The sequence below is a fragment of the Octodon degus genome, unplaced genomic scaffold, assembly GCF_000260255.1.
Source record: "Octodon degus isolate 3935 unplaced genomic scaffold, OctDeg1.0 scaffold00074, whole genome shotgun sequence".
In the NCBI taxonomy this organism is placed as follows: domain Eukaryota; kingdom Metazoa; phylum Chordata; class Mammalia; order Rodentia; family Octodontidae; genus Octodon; species Octodon degus.
The window spans coordinates 8301088-8319622 of NW_004524650.1; the positions used below are offsets into that span (position 1 = coordinate 8301088).

General features: G+C 37.0%; 1 protein-coding gene and 1 pseudogene across 7 annotated transcripts in view; one reads left to right on the top strand and one right to left on the bottom strand.

The window, feature by feature from the left end:
• Evi5 (ecotropic viral integration site 5) overlaps positions 1-18535 on the top strand; it is a 253121-nt gene that overhangs the window by 53886 nt on the left and 180700 nt on the right. For 6 of the 7 annotated variants that reach the window (XM_004635730.2, XM_023720276.1, XM_023720277.1 and 3 more), the window contains exons 3-4: positions 16272-16461; positions 17080-17304. In XM_004635730.2, the coding sequence (XP_004635787.1) occupies positions 16272-16461; positions 17080-17304 (415 nt within the window). Of the gene's footprint in view, positions 1-4934; positions 4959-16271; positions 16462-17079; positions 17305-18535 lie in introns of those variants that run through there. The other variant, XM_023720275.1, reaches the window with a different exon arrangement.
• On the bottom strand, positions 9753-10642 carry LOC101561936 (annotated as a pseudogene).

Genomic DNA, 18535 nt, shown 5'->3' on the forward strand with positions numbered 1-18535 from the left:
CTTTTTTTAATTATTTATTTATTTATTTTTACATTTTATTTAGAGTGTGTGTGTGTGTGGCCAGCTCAGCCCACCAGGGGGCGGGGCTGACTGGCATGTGGTGCTGGGGGATTGAACCGTGGTCCCTGTGCTTTAGCTAAGTTTGTTCTAAGTAGGTGCTTTAGACCACTGAGCCATCTCTCCAGCCCCTCTTTTCTCTTTTTGAGACAGGTTTTACTCTGTAGTTCAAGCTGGCCTCAGACTTACAGTGACCCTCATGCCTCAGCCTCCTGCGTGCTGGGATTACAGCTGTGTGCCATTACATCCAGCCTGAGATTTTATTTTGTTTTCTTTTTTGGCAGTACTGGGGATTGAACTCAGGACCCTGCACTTGCCAGGCAAGTGCTTATTCTACTGAGCTATCTCCCCTGGCCCAGAGATTTTGTTTTCTTAATAAATTCCCTCAGTCCTTCCTGAATTTTATAAGTTTTTGGATGGTGTGGGGGATTTAGCCCAAGGCCTTGCACATATTAGGTAGGTACTCTATTATTGAGCTACATCCCAAGCCTTACCATTTTTATTTTAAATTCTCTGAGTTAGTAAGGTATGGGGCACATAGCAGTAGTACTAAGTACGTTTAAGGCTGACGCAGGATGATTTCAAGTTTTAGGCTAATCTTGGCAACACCATAAAATTCTGAAAACACATATGCATATATACCATTCACTACATACTACATAATCTCTTTTGGCTTAAGTACAAAGTAATTTAATACAATATGGATATCTGATTTGTGGATTAGAGAGGAAAACTTTTCATAAATGTATCTATGGAAGGCAATACAGTATCTTCTCATAGTGAGTATGGAGTGGTTGCTTACTCTGCTTGGAATGTGTACTCTGGATTCTTTGTATTATTATCTCTGTGGGGCATCATTCAGAAAGAAGTATAAGGGAGGGTAATCTTTTCTGTTCAGCCAAAGTGTCTTAGTCACTTTTCTTGTTGTTGAGACACAATACCTGATACAAATTAAAGAAGGAGAAGTAAATTTTGACTTACAGTTTAGTTCATAGTCTGCCGGCTCCAAGGCAGAATGGCACAGTGGCATAGTGAAGGAAAACTTCACTACCATGTCACAGTGGTAAGAAAACAGGGTGAGAAAGAAAGGAGAGGCTGGAGAGGGAAACATACACTCCCAGGTCATGCCCTCAGTGGCTCTGCCTTATCTTACCAGGCTTGGCCACCTAACAATAAATCAACTTTAGTGCCCCCATAATTCAGTTAACTCAAAGCATTGCTATACTGCACAAGGCCTTTGGAGGATGTTCTTTTTTTTTAATTTTTTTTTTTTTTTGTTGTTGTTGTTGTTTTGAGACAGGTTCTTGCTATACAGTTCAGGCTGGCCTTGAACTCCTTATGTCACCCAGGCTGGCCTCAAACTCTCAGTGATCCTGCTGCTTCAGCCTCCCAAGTGTTGGGATTGTAGGTATGCACCACCATGGATGGCTGGAGGACATTCTTTTTTTCTTTTTTTAATTTGATGTATTTGGTACAGGGTCTCACTTTGTAGCTCGGACTTGTAGTGGTCCTCTGTTTTTAGCCTCCCAGTGCCAGGATTATAGGTGTGCTCCACCATGTCCGAACTTGGAGGACATTCTTGATCTGAACAGCAACACAAAGTGTGTATGTAATACTGTTTTAGTTACTTTTTTCATTGCTGAGACAAAATACCCAGCACCCAAAGTTAAAGGAGGAGGGCTTTATTTGTCCTACACTTTGCAGAGGTTTCAGTTCATACTTGGCTGCCTTCATTGCAGTGTAACATGTCAAATGGGCATAGCAGAGGAGAAAGCAGAAGTCAGCAAAGTAGTGAAGATGCAGAGCAGCAAGCAAAGGCAGCAGCTTTCTTTCTGTCCCTTGTATTCTATCCAGGCTGTCTACTCTTTGGGTGGGTAGCACTTATACCCAGGGTGGGCCCTCCCATTATTCACACCCAGAACTATGCCAAACCAATCGGTGGACTAATTTAGTAACTCTCACACCCTTAATCCCAGCAGCACACACTCTAGATCTAACCACTTGTGGAAAAGTGGCTATTACTGCATGAGGCTTTAGGGGGATGGCTAGACACAGGCCACAACAAATGCCATCAGCTTTAAGGGTAAACACAAAGATCATTTTTACTAGGTTTGTAATGTATAATTGGTATAATCAACTACATATTGTGTGTGTGTGTGTGTGTGTGTGTGTGTAATTGCGTGGTTCTGGGAATTGAACTCAATGTCTTTGCACTGATATATATATCAGGGTATGTGTGTGTGTATATATATATATATATCATGTAAAAATTATATATATGTATTACTACTTAGATATTTAAGATTGTTAGCATTTTCTCATGAAATAAACATAATCTCTGGTAATATTGTTAGCTTGGAAACCTACTTTATCTCATTATTATAGTCGCTATAGTTTTCTTCTGAATAGTTTCAACTTTTTGTATATTTTTCCATTCTTTTATGTATTTTGTGTGTGCATGGGGGGAGGTGCTAAAGATCAAACTGAAGGTCTTATGCATGCTAACAAGCCCTCCTCCACTGAGATATGCTTCCAAATCTTGTTTTCCTTTATCTTTAAAATTTGTCATTAGATACCATGTGTTTAAAAAAAAAAAAAAAAAAAAATATATATATATATATATATATATATATAATCTATCTTTGCTTTTTAGTTGATGTACTTGATTATTTATTTCTTTTGTGTGTGTGTGTGTGTGTGTGTGTGTGGCCAGCTCAGCCCACCAGGGGGCGGGTCTGGCTGGCATGTGGTGCTGGGGGATTGAACCGCGGTCCCTGTGCTTTGCTAAGCTTGTTCTAAGTAGGTGCTTTAGACCACTGAGCCATCTCACCAGCCCCTTAGTTGATGTACTTGAACAAAGTTAAATAATAGTTTTATAAATGTTCACATTTGCATTTATCTCAAGCTACATGTTGAGTGTATCTTGTTTCACATGTTTTGTAGGACCAGCACCCAGTTTTTTCCAGGGTAAACCAGACCTAAAGAAAATGGAAAAGAGATGCAGTAGGGCGTGATGGCACAGGTCTGTAAGCCCAGCACTTGGGAGGCCGAGGCAGGAGCAGTGCTGTGAGTTTAAAGCTCTCCTGAACTACATAGTGAGACTCTGTCTCAAAAAGAGAGCGAGCGAGCGAATGAGAAAGAGAAAGAGAGAGAGACAGAGAGAGAGAGAGACAGACAGAGAGACAGAGAGAAAGAAAAGCAATTAAAATATCTTAAAACATCTCGTTCAGTTGCATAAGCGCCACCTGGTAAGCAGAAGGTCCTGAGTTTGGTTCCCAGTACTCCCCATCCCCCCAAAAATCTATCAGTGAATTATAATTTATATTTTATATGTAATTGGCTAAAGCAGATCAGGTGGCCACACCTTTTATGAGTGAGACAAGAAGTATAGAGACTGGGCGTGGTGGCGTGTGCCTGTAACCCCAGTCTTGGGAGGCTGTAAACAAGCGGATCACTACGAGTCCGATCTAGTAGTGAGACCCTGAACACCCTGTAGACCCTTCCCTAAAACACACACACACACACACACACACACACACACACACACACACACACAGAGATAATATTGTTGGGATGGAATCAAGAAAAAAATATTTTTTAAATTACAATTTAGCTCCTCTTCTTCTTCCTCCTCCTTCTCCTCCTCCTCTTCCTCTTCCTTCTCCTCCTCCCCGCCTCTTCCTCCTCCTCCTCTTCCTCTTCCTCTCCCTCCTCCCTCCCTCCTCCTTCTTCAAGACAGAATTTGTAGTTCAGGCTGTCCTTGGACTCAACAGTAATCATCCCTGTCTCTGGCTCCCACGTGCTGGAATTATATACATGCTCCACCACATCCAGCAGAATTCACCCTTTGAAGAGTGTAGTTGTGATTGTTAGTATATTCACAAAGTTTACAACCATTACTACTTGTCCAATTTCAGAACATTTTCCAAAAAGAAACCATTTCCATAGTCTGTATTTCCTCCTTCCAATCACTGATTTACTTTTTGTCCCTATAGATATCCCTATTCTGAGCATTTCACAATATTAATAGGTGATCTGTTGTGATTGGATTCTTCCACTTACCATAATATTTTTGAGATTTTTTAGGAAAATAAACTATATGCATTTAATGTGATTATTAATATGACTGTTTAAATATGTTTTCTTGTTCTTTAGTTTCTTTTCCTTCAACTATCCTGCCTTCTTTTACCTTATTTTTTTTTAAATAAAAAGATTTTTTTTTTTCTTTTTTTAGATACAGGATCTTTTTAGCTATGCTGTTCAGGCTGGCCTTGAGTTCACTATGTAGTCCAGACTGGCCTCAAACACACAGCGATCCTCCTGCCTCAGCCTCCCGAGTGCTGGGATTGTAGGTATGCACCATTACACCTAGCTCTTCATTAAATATTCGAGGTGAGCCTTGACTACATAGTGAGACCCTGTTTCAAAAAAAACTAAACAAAAACAAAACAAAAACCCAAAAGAAAAGAGTGTCAGGTACAGTGGCACATGTCTGAAATTCTAGTTTTCTAGCTATTGAGAAGCTGAAGCAGGGGGATGGTAAGTTTGAGGACAGCTCAGGCAACTAAATGAGATCCTATAATAAAAGAATAGGTATATAACTATTAAGAAGAAAGGAAAATAAAATAATGTATTTTAGAATTTAAAATTTAAGAAACATGAATATATCAAATCATTTATGGAAATTCTGCTTTATTTTTGTTGCAGGTATTACTTTTTCAAGATAAGGCTTGTGGTAACCCAGAAAAATGTGTTCAGATGGTTCAGTGCAATGTCAAAGATCTGTTTGAAGTTAATAATTGATAAAGTTCAAATAGGACAGGTTTCCTCCCCTCCGTGTGTTAAATGTTTTTCCTTTTTCCTTTTAAACATGCAAAGACATTGGTACAGATGAGCTTGAGGTAGGTTTCACCTGTAATAGTAATACATTTTAATTTAGATAGAAAATAATAGTAATTTAAATTTTGAATGGGCTATTTGTGTCATTTAGAAGTTTGGCATTGCAACCATATTTGTTTCCTTTAACTTTCTGTTACTTGGAATCAGATTTTACTTTTTAGCATATTTGAGGTATGAGATGAGAATGAAGCAATGAAAAAAAATTTATTCATTTAGTTCTTTTTTGAAATAAAATCTTGTTATGTAGCCCAGGCTGACCTTAAATTCAAAGTGCTCTTCTTGCCTGAGCGTCTGGAAAGCTGGGTGTGTGCCACCATGGCTGAAAAGAGTTCCTTTAAACTAAATAAAATATATTTTATTTTTAAAAATGTAGTGAGCAGGAATCTTTGAAGCCTTAATTTAAATGTCATTGCATCGTACCAACATGTAGACCTGAGCTATTCAGATAGCTAGTTTCTACCATACCAGTAGTCAGAATGTGGCTGATCTGTAAGAGTAAAATATGCGCCAGATTTTGAAGGCTTGATCAGAAAATGGAATATTGTTTAAAAAAATTTTTGTACGCTGAAATGATATTTTGGTTATATTTGATAAAATATTAAAATTAATTTCACTTTTGAAAACAAATATGGCTGCCTAGAACATAAAGAATTGTGTAAATGGCTTATATTTTTGTTGGACAGATCTAGATAATCTATTCATCTATTTTAGTTTAAGAACATAGCATAGCCTCAATTTTCCTGAGAATACTCTCCATAAGACATCTAGCAGGGTCAGGGAGATGGCTCAGTAGGTTAAGTGCTTCCCTGGCAAGCACAGGGGCCTGAGTTCAATCCCTGGTTCTGCCAAAAAAAAAAAAAAAAAAAAAAAAAAGACATCTAGCAACATTAAAGAAGTGAAAAAAATTTACAAGGAAAATAGATATTTTCAAGTCCCTATGTTAAGAATGTGTGTATTTTTACTAATGAGAAAGCCTTTAGGTCTTTCGTGGAACTCTATTCTTTTCTCTTTTGAGGATTTTTAAAAAATCAGTTTTATATATAATCCTCAAACTATCATTTCCTGATTAGAATTTTGAATGTATTAACTTCCCCTGATTAATCATCTTAAAAGACACAAAATAATGTGTTTTTCAGACCTGCAGGGATTCCTTCTATAGGCACCTCTCTTTTGTGTTGTCTTGGTTGTTTCGTATTCCTATGCTAATTAATTGTGTTTCTCTTAATTCTAAAGTTACTTATATTATTCTGAGACACAAATTTGTTAGTATGAACTAATAAATTTGTTAATATGCCATGAAAGAGCATGGCACTTTTGAGTCAGGCATGTAGCTTTAGTATGATCTGGTGTATGTGTCCCTCTAACATTCATGTGTTGAAATCTACTCTGATATGTAATATTAAGAAACTGAGCTTTGGGAAGCTTCACTTTGATACATAGAGTTAATGCTTCTGACAAAAAAAAAAAAAAAAAACCCACAACAAAAAACAAAAGCAAATCCCCAAAATATTTTAGGGAGCTAGGCATGGTGGTACACATTTGTAACCCCAGCACTTAGGAGACCCTGTCTTAAAAAAAACCAAAAAAAAAAAACTATAGGGAAGTTTTTTTTGTTGTTTTCTTTTTTTTTTTTTTCCCTCCTTCTGACATCTGAGGATATCATTTAAGAGTAATAGGCTCTAACTAGATACCTCCTCTCTTGGGGTTTTGAGGACTTCTCCACTTTCAGAACTGTATGTATATGTATATATATATATATATATATATTATAATTTTTTTTTTAAATGCAGGATATTGCTATGCAGTTCAGGCTGGCCTTGAGCTCACTTTGTAGTGCAGGGTGGTCTTGAACTTGCTATGATCCACTTGCCTCAGCCTGCTGAGTGCTGGAATTACAGATGTAAATGTCTGTTTTTAATAGATTATCCAGTATAAAGTATTTTATTAAAGCAGTCCAAATTTGGCACTATTTTTAGCTGAAGTGTTATCTTTCTGTCAGCATGTTCATGTGTTGTTTATAACACTATAAGAGATGTTTGAACCTCATGTCTGAAAAGTTGCTCCAGAAGGGTGTTAGCTTCAGTGTACTAGTGTATTTAGCTTTACGTGTGTGTGTGTGTGTGTGTGTGTGTGAGAATAGCATTTTTCTTCCTTAGCTCCTTATAAATTACCTTAACAATTTACAAGTTAGCAGTTGGCATGTTGATTAGTTGCTGTTTCATCCTGCTCTGGTATATGTAGAAAACTTTATGCTGAGTACAACTAGACATTCAAAAAAGTTTAATGTCAGCTCTTTACAAATAATTGCCAGATTAATATTTTTAGTCTTCACTTTTTTTCCTGAACTTTAGACTTGTTTATTTAGTTGCTTTGCATATCTACATGGATATGTGCTCCAAGTACTTCAAATTACAAGAGTTCATTCTTTTTCTTTTTTATATATTCAGTTGTAGTAATGGAAGCTTTTCTCTGATATTTATCACATACATACTTCCATGTACAACTTCCATTTTTCCTTCTGTTGGGGATCAAGTCTAGACCCTCAAACATGGTAGCCAGATGCTTTATATAACATTCCCCCCCTAAAAAGCCATGCAAGATAGTGAACCCATGTGATCTGAAAATAAACATTTCAGTAGTCCACAAACTTATGAGTAATACCGTGTTGTCATTTTCCTAGTTGCCAGGCCTAAGTCTTTGAAATTACTGACTTTCAGGCAGTGTGACCCATCATCACTATGTCAGAATACCTTAATTATGTTGAAGCAAGTGGCAATCCGATTAGGACCCTTCCAGAGTTATTTCTGCTTGAGAAATAAGGAAAGTACTAGATTCTAAGTACATATTTTGTGAAGTCTTCATGTTCTTAGGGAATATATAAATTCATTTCATGCTATGACAAAGTACAGTAATGTAACCCTTAATAATGGGATAGGTTCTAAGAAATACATTGTTGAAACTGAGTGTAGATCCCGCCCTCCCACCACCCCCCGCCGTGGGTTCCAGCAGCTCTGGCGGCAGGAGGAACGGCAGCGGTTGAGCTGCGTAGCTCCGCAAGGCTCCCGTGAGCCTCGACCCGCAGCCTCCTCAAGCGCCCCGCGCGCTGCCAAGATGCCCAAGAAGAAGGTCAGCTCGGCTGGAAGGGGCGGTGAAGGAGGAGCCCAAGAAAAGATCGGCGAGGTTGTCGCTAAACCTGTTCCAGCTAAAGTGGAAACAAAGCCAAAAAAGACAGCAGGAAAGGATAAATCTTTGGACAAAGAAGTGCAAGCAAAAGGGAAAGGGGGGGGAGGGGCAAAAAAAAAAAGGGAGAAGGGGAGCCAAGGGAAAACAGGCTGAAGTGGCTAATCAAGATACCAAGGATGGGACCAGGGAGATGGCTCAGTGGAATAAGTGCTTCCCTGGCAATCACAAGAGCCCCCGGTTCCACAACAAAAACCAAGGAAGATTTCCTTGTGGAAAATGGAGAAACTAAAAATGAGGAGAGTGCAGCTTCTGATGAAGCAGAAGAGAAAGAAGCCAAGTCTGATTAATCACACACCATGTCTTATTAGTGCTTCCTGTCTCCTTCTTGTACAATCCAGAGGAATATTTTTATCAACTGTTTTGTAAATGCAAGTTTTTTAGTAGCTCTAGAAACATTTTTAAAAAGGAGGGAATTCCACCTCATCACATTTTTTTAAGTGTAAATGATTTTTTTTTAGGGTGAAATAATTCTCTGTTGTTTATGTTTTGGTACAACCAGAAATAGTGGGATACTGAATTATGGCAGGCTTTGACTGTCTTGGGTGTCAGCTTAACATACCATAGGTGGGGGGTTAGTTATATATCCTGCCATACAAAGCATACTAAATGGCAATTTGGAATTACAGTCCTGCATTTAATATGTCTTGGATACTTTATTTATTTTTTTAAAATTCATAGTCTGAAGGCCTACCCCTCAGTACCTCACGATTCTTTACTTTTTTAAAAAATTATTTATTTATTTATTTGTGTGTGTGTGTGTGTGTGTGTGTGTGGCCAGCTCAGCCCACCAGGGGGCAGGGCTGGTTGGCATGTGGTGCTGGGGATTGATCCGTGGTCCCTGTGCTTTGCTTAGCTTGTTCTAAGTAGGTGCTTTAGACTACTGAGCCATCTTACCAGCCCCGTCTTGGATACTTTAAATGACTTTTTTTTTTTTTTAATATAAAGAAAAAATTTATTTTTATTTATTTATTTTTTTTTAAAGAAAAAATTTATTGAAATCTGAAAAACAATTCCTAAAAGATTGACTTTTCCAGAAAACTGTAGCTACACAATGCATTGCGTCTATCATGTTAAAACGTGCATTAAACACAAATACAAAAACCATGAAACAATTCACCATCCTTCAACAACTTGAACAAAAGTAAATGCCTAAGGAACAACATGGATGACTTGCAAAGGAAGGGCTCTTTAAGCACCATTAAAAAAATAAAAAAAAAGAGCACAAATGGATGTGTGTGTTCAGTTATATACACTGAATTGGACCTTTGGCACTAGGAATCAGAGCATTTTGTCATATAGCATTAACACATATTATATATGTACGTAGTATCAAAGGAATAGAATCACCAGCATTCAAAAGCAGCTTTGTCAACTAGGCAATAAAACATTCCACCATGTCTCTTTGTTCCCCATCACTGAATACACTGGTAGCAACTTTGAAATGAAAAAAGAAAAAAGGAGCTGTAACCCCTTTTATTTTGTTAAAAATCAAAACAACTCTGGTATACACTAACATCTTCAAAGTACATCATTTGTACAAGAGAAAAACTAGGAACAAAAACATGTTGACAGAGATCCAAACACTGGTGAGTGTGCCTCACACTGCTTTCCGATGGTACTCAGGAGGGGCCACTTCATAATCACTGGCACTAAACAAAGTTGCTGAATTCTTTGCCAGATACTTGAGGAAATCATGAAGATAATCCAGTAATAAAGCAAGGCTCTTCTCATCCAGAGGTGTATAGGCCAACATTGCTCCAATTCGGACAAATAATCTCAGTAGATGTACACGTGGGACATGGGTGCATCAGGGTAATCAGCAAGGATCTCAGCGTACTGTGGTCTCTCAAATTTGTAGAGGAGCTGAGTGCCTAGCATCACATTGAGGTATTCTTTTATCCCTGCTACAACCTCATTAACTGCATACTCCTTATTATCCGTGTTTCCTCGGGATTTCTTATAATTTGCATAGTCCTGTAGAATGGAGTCCACATTCTTCTTGGCAGGAAGATAGAACAGCTGTTTCTGTCTGGTAATTAGATCCCAGTCATCAACAAGCCACAGCTTTAACTCTTCAGGGATCTTTTCTTTTTTTGCGGAACCGGGGTTTGAACTTAGGCCCTTGTGCTTGCCAGGGAAGCACTTATTCCACTGAGCCAGCTCCCCAGCCCTTTTCAGGGATCTTTACTTTAACTTCAACTCTGTTCATAAATGTTTCTTCATTTTCAACAGTAGGATCAACCCGGGCCCTCTTCTGAGGAGACTGAGGTGTTTCACTGGTACTGCTACCATCTTTGTTTGTTCTTTTTAGTTTTCACTTCAACATTTTTGTGTTGCAGACCAGATGTCTTCTTTCCTGGAGCAGCCCCTCTCATCTTTCCCTCTGCATATTGCTCCTGATTGGCCTTTTGAAGTTCACGCTGTTTCTACAGATTGGTATCCACATACTTGAGCACTCTGCTTTCTGGAACCTACTCATCCCAATTTTTATTCCAACCACTGTAGTGTATAAAGTATTTTACTTGTTTGTCCTTTATGGCAACCTTTACATACTTTGCTTCATAAAGAAGAGGAAAAAAAAAAAAAAAAAAAAAAGAAGCCACGAAAGCACAGTACTCGTTTGCCTTCCTGGAACTTGGGCTTCGGGTCCTGCTTGGGCGCCATTTATAAGTGATTCGCCACCTCCTTCTCCCACCACCCCCGACTACTGCCCCCTACACTCTACCCCACCCAAGCTCGTGACATACGTGCCTGTCAGGCACAGCCGGTCTACATCCTGGGCCCCTAAATGACTTCTATTCTCATGATTTTTGGTAGAATTGTTTCCTAAAGAAAATTACATCCTAATTGTTGCCCTGTCAGAATCATGTGCACTCTGTGACATCATGTGCACTCTATGACATCAGAATCACGTGCACTCTATGTGCAGTGGTAGTCCGGTTTGCCTCATTTTGTTAATGTGCTGTGAAAGATGAAAAATTTGAGTATCTACTGTATGTGATACAAAATTGTGAATTGGTGGAACTTCAGTAACACTTTGTCAGAATTTGACGATACTGGTACATAATCCTCTTACAGAAAATTTGAAGCTGGAACAACTAAAAAACAATACATGGCTTTTTTTGGTATGTGTTTAAGAATTGTGTACAAAGTGAATCATGTGTACTGATCTTCAACACAACCAATAAAATCTCAAATATTAAAGATTAAAAAAAAAAAAAAGAAAGAAACTGAGTGTGGTGGGACACATCTGTAATCCCAACACTCAGAGGCAGGAGGATCTCAAATGGAAGCCCAGCTTGGGCAGTTTAACATCTGGATGAAACTGTCTTTAAAATGAAAGAAAAAAAAAAAAAAAGAAAGAAAGGAGGGGTTGAGTGGTAGCTGGGGATATGTACCTCAGTGTGAAACTCTTCCATTTAATTCCCAGTAGTGGAAGGAAGGAAGGAAGGGTGGGAATGGTGTGAAGGAAGAGAGAGAGGGAAAAAAATGCATTGTTGAATGATGTCTTAGTTACTTTTCTTGTTGCTAAGACAAAAATACCAGATGTCCAAAGTTAAAGGAGGAAAGGTTTATTTAGCTCATAATTTGTAGAAGTTTCAGTCCATAGTCAGCTGGCTTCAAGACCGGATGGCGTGGGAGAGGAGCATTGGAGAGGAAAAACAGTCCATGGCAAAGCAGGGCAAGCAGAAGGCAGCGAGTGACAAGCTACAAGCCTTTTTTGTCTTTTATATTTTATCCAGGCCACCCACCCTTAGAGCAGGTGGTACCCACACCCTTAATTCTAGCATGGCATCCTTGATCCCAGCATTACCCACTGCAGATCCAGTCATGTCTAAAACCCCACACCTATATCTAAATGAGGCTTTTGGGAGACATCTAAACAGAAACCATAGCAGACGATTTTACTGATGCACAAATATCATGAAATGTACTTGTAGGAACCTTAGATGGTATACCCTGTTTCTAGGCTACAAACATATACAGCTTATTACTGTACTGAATATTATAGGCAGTTGTAGCACAAGGATAAGTATTTGTGTATCTAAAGATAAAAAAGAAAAATATGCTACAGAAGGTAATAAATGGTATACTTCTATAGTATACTTACCATGAACTGCCATACTAAGATATTACTGTTTAGACTTTATAAATGCCACAGGCTGAGGTTATCCTTATATATGTGCATTTTTCCCCCAGTATTTGGCGCACTTTATAATTGAGCTACGTGCCTGGCCTGTTTTGTTTGTATTGTATTATACTATACTGTACTGTATTGTATTTTATGAGAAGGTCTTGTCAGGTTGCCCAGTCTGGCCTTGAACTTAAAATCCTCCTGCCCCAGCCTTCCAAGTAGTTGAGTATATGGGATTATAGACATATGACACTGTGTCTGGCTTTACAAAGAATTGTTTAAAGGATTCAGTAAACTTTTTTTGTTCTTATAACAGGACTTAAAACACAAATATTGTACAACTACATACAAATAATTTCTTTGTATTTTATAAGGTTTATGGTATTTAACTTTAAAAACTTTGCTTTTAAAACTTTTGTTGTTGTTGTTAAAAATTAAGACAGTTAACCTAAGGCTCACCAGGGTCAGGAGCATTAATATCACTGTCTTCTACATCTGTGTCTTGTCCTACTAAAGATCCTCAGAGACAGTAAGTAACACATGGAGCTGTCATTACCTATGATATTAATGCCCTCTTCTGGAATCCTTCTTTTTATTTTTTATTTTTTTATTTTTTGGTGGAGCCAGGAATTGAACTCAGGCCCTTGCACTTGCCAGGCAAGCACTTATTCTACTGAGCCATCTCCCCGGCCCCATGGAATCCTTCTTGAAGGACCTGTCTGAGGTTGTTTTACAGTTAACTTTTTTTGTTTTTATAAACAGAGGGCTTACTCTCTAATTATTAAAAAGGATGGCACAGTAATACATAAACCTGTAACACAATTGTTTAGTATCAAGTTATATAATTATATGTACTACATACTTTACATTTGGTAGTGCAATAGATTTTTCTGCAAGAGCATCACCACAACATGTAATAGATTGTGCTGTGATGTGACATTTTACATTCTTATCACTAGTCATTAGTTTCTTTTTTAAAAAATTTATTTATTTATTTGGTACAGTGTCTTGCTATACAGCTGACTCATAGTGATACTCCTGTCTCAGTCTCCCTAGTGCTGGGATTACAGGTGTGTATTACCACACCCATTTTTGTTGGTGAGCATGGTGGAGCCAGCATGGCATGTGGTACAGGGGATTGAAACCAGGTCCTTGAGCTTGCCAAGCAGACATTTAGACCACTGAGCTCTCTCTCAGCCCCATTAGTTTCATTGTACCCATATTCTCTCAAACACTATTGTGTTTTAAAATTATACCATCTTAGTGATTATGAAGGTATGTTTCTTTAGGCATTTCCCTGATGATTTGTGAATCTTCTTTAATAAATAGCTAATTATGTCTTTTGTTCACTTTTTAAACTCAGTAGTTTGGGTTTTTAAAACTTATAAACGTAAGTCCTTTATATTTTACAGCTCTTTTCTCCAGTGAAGGGTCTTTTCACTTCCATGATGATAGGTAGTGAGGTACAAAATGTTTATAATTTTGATGAATTCCATTTTATCCCTCCCTGCCCCCTCGTTGGGTATTGAACTCAGGGTCTTCTCACTGAGCTATATCTCCAGATATTTTTTATTTTAAAATTTTTGGACAGTGTCTTAAGTCACTAGGTTACCCAGACTGGGGTCAAATTTACGATCCTCCTGCCTCAAACCTAGAGTTCTGGGATTACAGCATGTGCCACTGCCCTCATTCACCTGCTTTTTCTGTTGACACTTAGACTTTGGAGTTATATTTAAGGATGCTTTACCTATCAAAGTCATGAGAATCTACTGCTGTATTTTTTCTATATTATATTTTTGAACTTTGTATAAATAAAAAATTTAATACGTACTTTTTAGTAGCTGGCTTCATCTTTCTTGTTTTTGTCTTTTGCCATCCATCTTTAAATAACATAATGTCTTTATTTGGAATAATATTTCATATGTAAGCATTTCTCACAGCTTTGTTTAATTCAGTGTAACAGTTCAGTTCTTTGTCTGTGAATTGCTTTAGCTTTCTTTGATCCAACAATGAATTCACTTGACATTCTTGATTATGCTAGGGTTGTAAGTGTCCACCACCAAGTCCACCTTATCTTTCATATTCTTGAAGGTATCTTTTGAAGAGCAAAGATCTATAATTTTTATTAAATTCAATTATTTAGTCACTTTTCTGATTTTTTAATGCTTTCTTCTTTTTCTCTTCCTCTTCCTCCCCCCCTCCTCCCTTTCTCCCTCGTCATCCTCCTCCTCCTCCTCTTTTGGTATGATGAATCAAACTTAGGACCTTAAGCTTGCCAGACAGGTACTTGAGCCACTGAGCTACATCCCCAGCCTGTTTAGTGTCTTCTTGTGTACCATTAATCATTTTCAGCCTTAAGCCAAGATTGTGAAGAGGATTTATGTTTTGTTTAGGAGGTTTGCATTTTTTATATTTAGGCCTATCATTCCCTCACTCCATTTGTATATCAAGTGAGATAAGGCAGGAACAACATCTTTAAATAACATAATGTCTTTATTTGGAATAATATTTCATATGTAAGCATTTCTCACAGCTTTGTTTAATTCAGTGTAACAGTTCAGTTCTTTGTCTGTGAATTGCTTTAGCTTTCTCTGATCCAACAATGAATTCACTTGACATTCTTGATTATCCTAAAAGTTGCAACTCAGCAATCTGTAAACCTGAGGCACCGAAAACCTCTGATTACATACTTTGTCGACTCTACTTCCACTATACTTAAGCTTAGTAAATTCCATTATTTTCTTTGAAATGTATGTCTATTGGTGGTAGTGATACCATTTAATTATTTGGCATATCACAAGTGAATAGGTATTTAAGTTCATATTATTTCAGTAAAGTTTATTCGTCAACCTCATTTAGAATTCTGTAAAATGTAGAAAATCACTTACATACATACACAGATTTTTCCATAAGAAAAATTATGAGCTTAAATAATATATATGAAAATTCTTTAAAGTAAAACATCATAGTAATTTTTTCAAATAAAATATAGAAATTGATGTTTGTCTATTTAGTAATTATTTTTATGTTTCTGATTATATTTGGGAAATTTTATTAAATGATTTTTACTATGTAGATCCATTAAAGGTTGGGTGTATACCTCATGGGCACAGTGCCTGCCTGGCAAGCACAGCGTCCTGAGTTTGATTTCTAGTACCTGCCTCCTCAAAATGAAGATACATTAAACTTTCCCTAGGTAAAGATGTAATTTGTTTGTTCAGTTTATATTACAGTGTTATTAAGTATGGTATAATCTAGAATTTGGAAGGTTTTTTAAAATAGGGGATTGTGATTTTATTTCAGTTCAAAAAAATTAATGTATTTTGCTCTTAGTTAACATTTAAGTTATAGGGCCGGGGAGATGGGTTCAGTAGAATAAGCACTTGCCTGACAAGCGCAAGGGCCTGAATTCAATCCCCAGTTCTGAAAAAAAAAATTAAGTTATAAATCTGGCTCTCAAAAAGTGATCCTATAATTTGCAAAATAGGATTTAACTTATGATTCTTTTCTATGGTAGTTTTCATACTTTATAAATTAGTACTGAGAGCATACCTATATCTTGTAATCTGAGCAACTACTTTGAACTAAACAATATGCAATATATAAACCACTAACAATAGTTTCCTACTACCTTGTTTTGAAATTCTGTGTAATTGTTTTTATTATTTTTCTCTCTTTAAAATAAAATAAAAAAAAGTGATAGGGCCAATAACACTAAATTGATTAACATAATTTGCTACTTAAAACTTTGAAACTGCTATGCATAAGTGAAATAATATAGCAGTCACTTTATTAATGTCACCCAAAAAAGTCATCAAAATAAAGCATATTATTAAAGCTGTGTCTTAAAACAGTGGCAAGTTATGGTAGTGAAGCTCTAAATATCATTGCTACTTTAGTATCAATGTCAGATGAGCAATTTTTAATTATGTTTTAGGTTGTTAGAGACGGATAGTAAGTCTTTAAAATCAGTAAATGGCTCAAGAAGAAATAGTGGCTCCTCTCTTGTATCAAGTTCATCAGCCTCCAGCAATCTCAGCCACCTCGAAGAAGATTCTTGGATTCTTTGGGGAAGAATTGTTAATGAATGGGAAGATGTACGCAAAAAGAAGGAAAAGCAGGTTAAGGTATTCATTTTCATTATTTTGACATTTTCCTCTTAATCCTAGAGGGTATCAGGCATAGATCTGATTAGAAAAAAATATTCCAGTTATTCCCAAGCTATGTAGCAAATCTTCATGTTTTAATTATTTGCGTCCCATAAAAGTTCAGATTTACAAGAGGTAGTTGTTATAGAGGTAGAAATATATACCTGAAAAATTCTCTAATTTGTAGATACAGAAATAAAGTGACCTCTTGTATCCTTGATTTATCAATGTTTTTTATATTCAACAGTCCTTCGATAGGTAATGAGTTTTGTGTCACGGTTACAGACAATGAAGTCCTTGATACCTTTAGAGGTCACATTCTCAATGAAGTGGTAGGAATTTAGTCCGGATTTTGTACTATTCTTACCAGAAACTGGGTATATAAAAGGGCTAAGTCATAGACTCAATTAAAAAGCTACTAATTTAGTTTTTTTAAAAAAGTTTCTTAATTTATTATAAAATTAGTTTTATGAATTAAAAATGTGATGAAAATTTCTACTTCATTCTAGTACCCCTGCCCAGTAAGTATACTTTGGCTTGTAAAGCATAAGACTTACAAATTAAAATTTTTAATTTAATTTAATTTTTATTTTTTAGGAACTTGTTCGTAAAGGGATACCCCACCACTTTCGAGCAATAGTTTGGCAACTTTTATGCAGTGCACAAAGTATGCCAATTAAGGATCAGTATTCAGAACTCCTGAAAATGACCTCACCTTGTGAGAAACTGATCAGAAGAGACATTGCTAGAACTTATCCTGAACACAATTTTTTTAAAGAAAAAGATAGCCTTGGACAGGAGGTTTTATTTAATGTAATGAAGGTAAGTTCAATTATTATTATTATTATTTTTTTAATGTATTTGGTACAGGGTCTTACTATACAGCTTGGATTTGTAGTGATCCTCCTGTTTTAAGCCTCCTCAGCACTGGGATTACAGGTATGTGCCACCATGCCCAATCTTGGTGGCTGGCTCAGTGCGCCTGGGCATGGCATGTGGTACCGGGGACTGAACTCCAGGATTGAACTCTGGTCACTGTGCTTGCCTAAGCAGATGCTTAGTCCACTGAGCTATCTTGTTGACCTTTAATTATCCATTAAAAGTAGAAATAATATATTTCCTATGATGAAGTGTAAACTTCCAACACAATAAATTGTTTTGGCAACAAAATTTATTTTTAGCTTAATTTGTGCTTTAATTTTGATGCTGGGAGGCTGAAAACAGGAGGATTGCCACAAGTCCAATCTGCATAGTAAGGCCCTGTACCAAATACACAAATGATAACTCTCCAGTTCAGAGAGTGATATATTTATTTATAAATTTTCTAATGTTATTTATTCTTTCTTTTCTTTCTTTTTTTCTTTTCTTGTCTTCATCTGCTTTTTTGTCTTCTTTGTCATCGTCTTCCTCCTCCTCCTCCTCCTCCTCCTCCTCCTCCTCCTTCTTCTTCTTCCTCTTCCTCTTCCTCCTCTTCTTCCTCTTATTCCTCTTCTTCCTCCTCCTCCTTCTCTTCTTCTTCCTCCTCCTCCTTCTTCTTCCTGTTCTTTCTCCTCCTCTGCCTCCCCCTTCTCCTTCCCCTCCCCCCCCTTTTTTTTTTACAGAACTAGGGATTGAACTCAGGCTCTAGCACTTGCCAGGGAAGCACTTATTTCTACTGAGCCATCTCCCCGGCTCCCCTAATAAGTTATTTTCTAATAAGTTCTAATACATTATTCAGTATTAATGGGCAGAAATAAAATAACCTACTATTCATATACTCTAGAGAGGTCCTGTAAAAATAAATAATTTACTTTCTGTGAGGTTCACATAAGCTCTCATTGTGGTTAAATTCATACAGGCAGCAAATTATATTTTCAGTGGCCAAATGTTGGTAAGAATTCTTAAGCATTTGAAAGGATTTCTATTGTGATTTCTCCTCCAATATTGCCTTTTCTCTCTTTTTTTTTTCCTCCATTTTCTCTGAAATACTGATTTCTTCTGAATCATTTTTGTTTTGCCAGTCTTTTCCCTTAGTGTTGCTCTGGTTTTTTTCTTTTCTTTGGGGGAGGTTTTT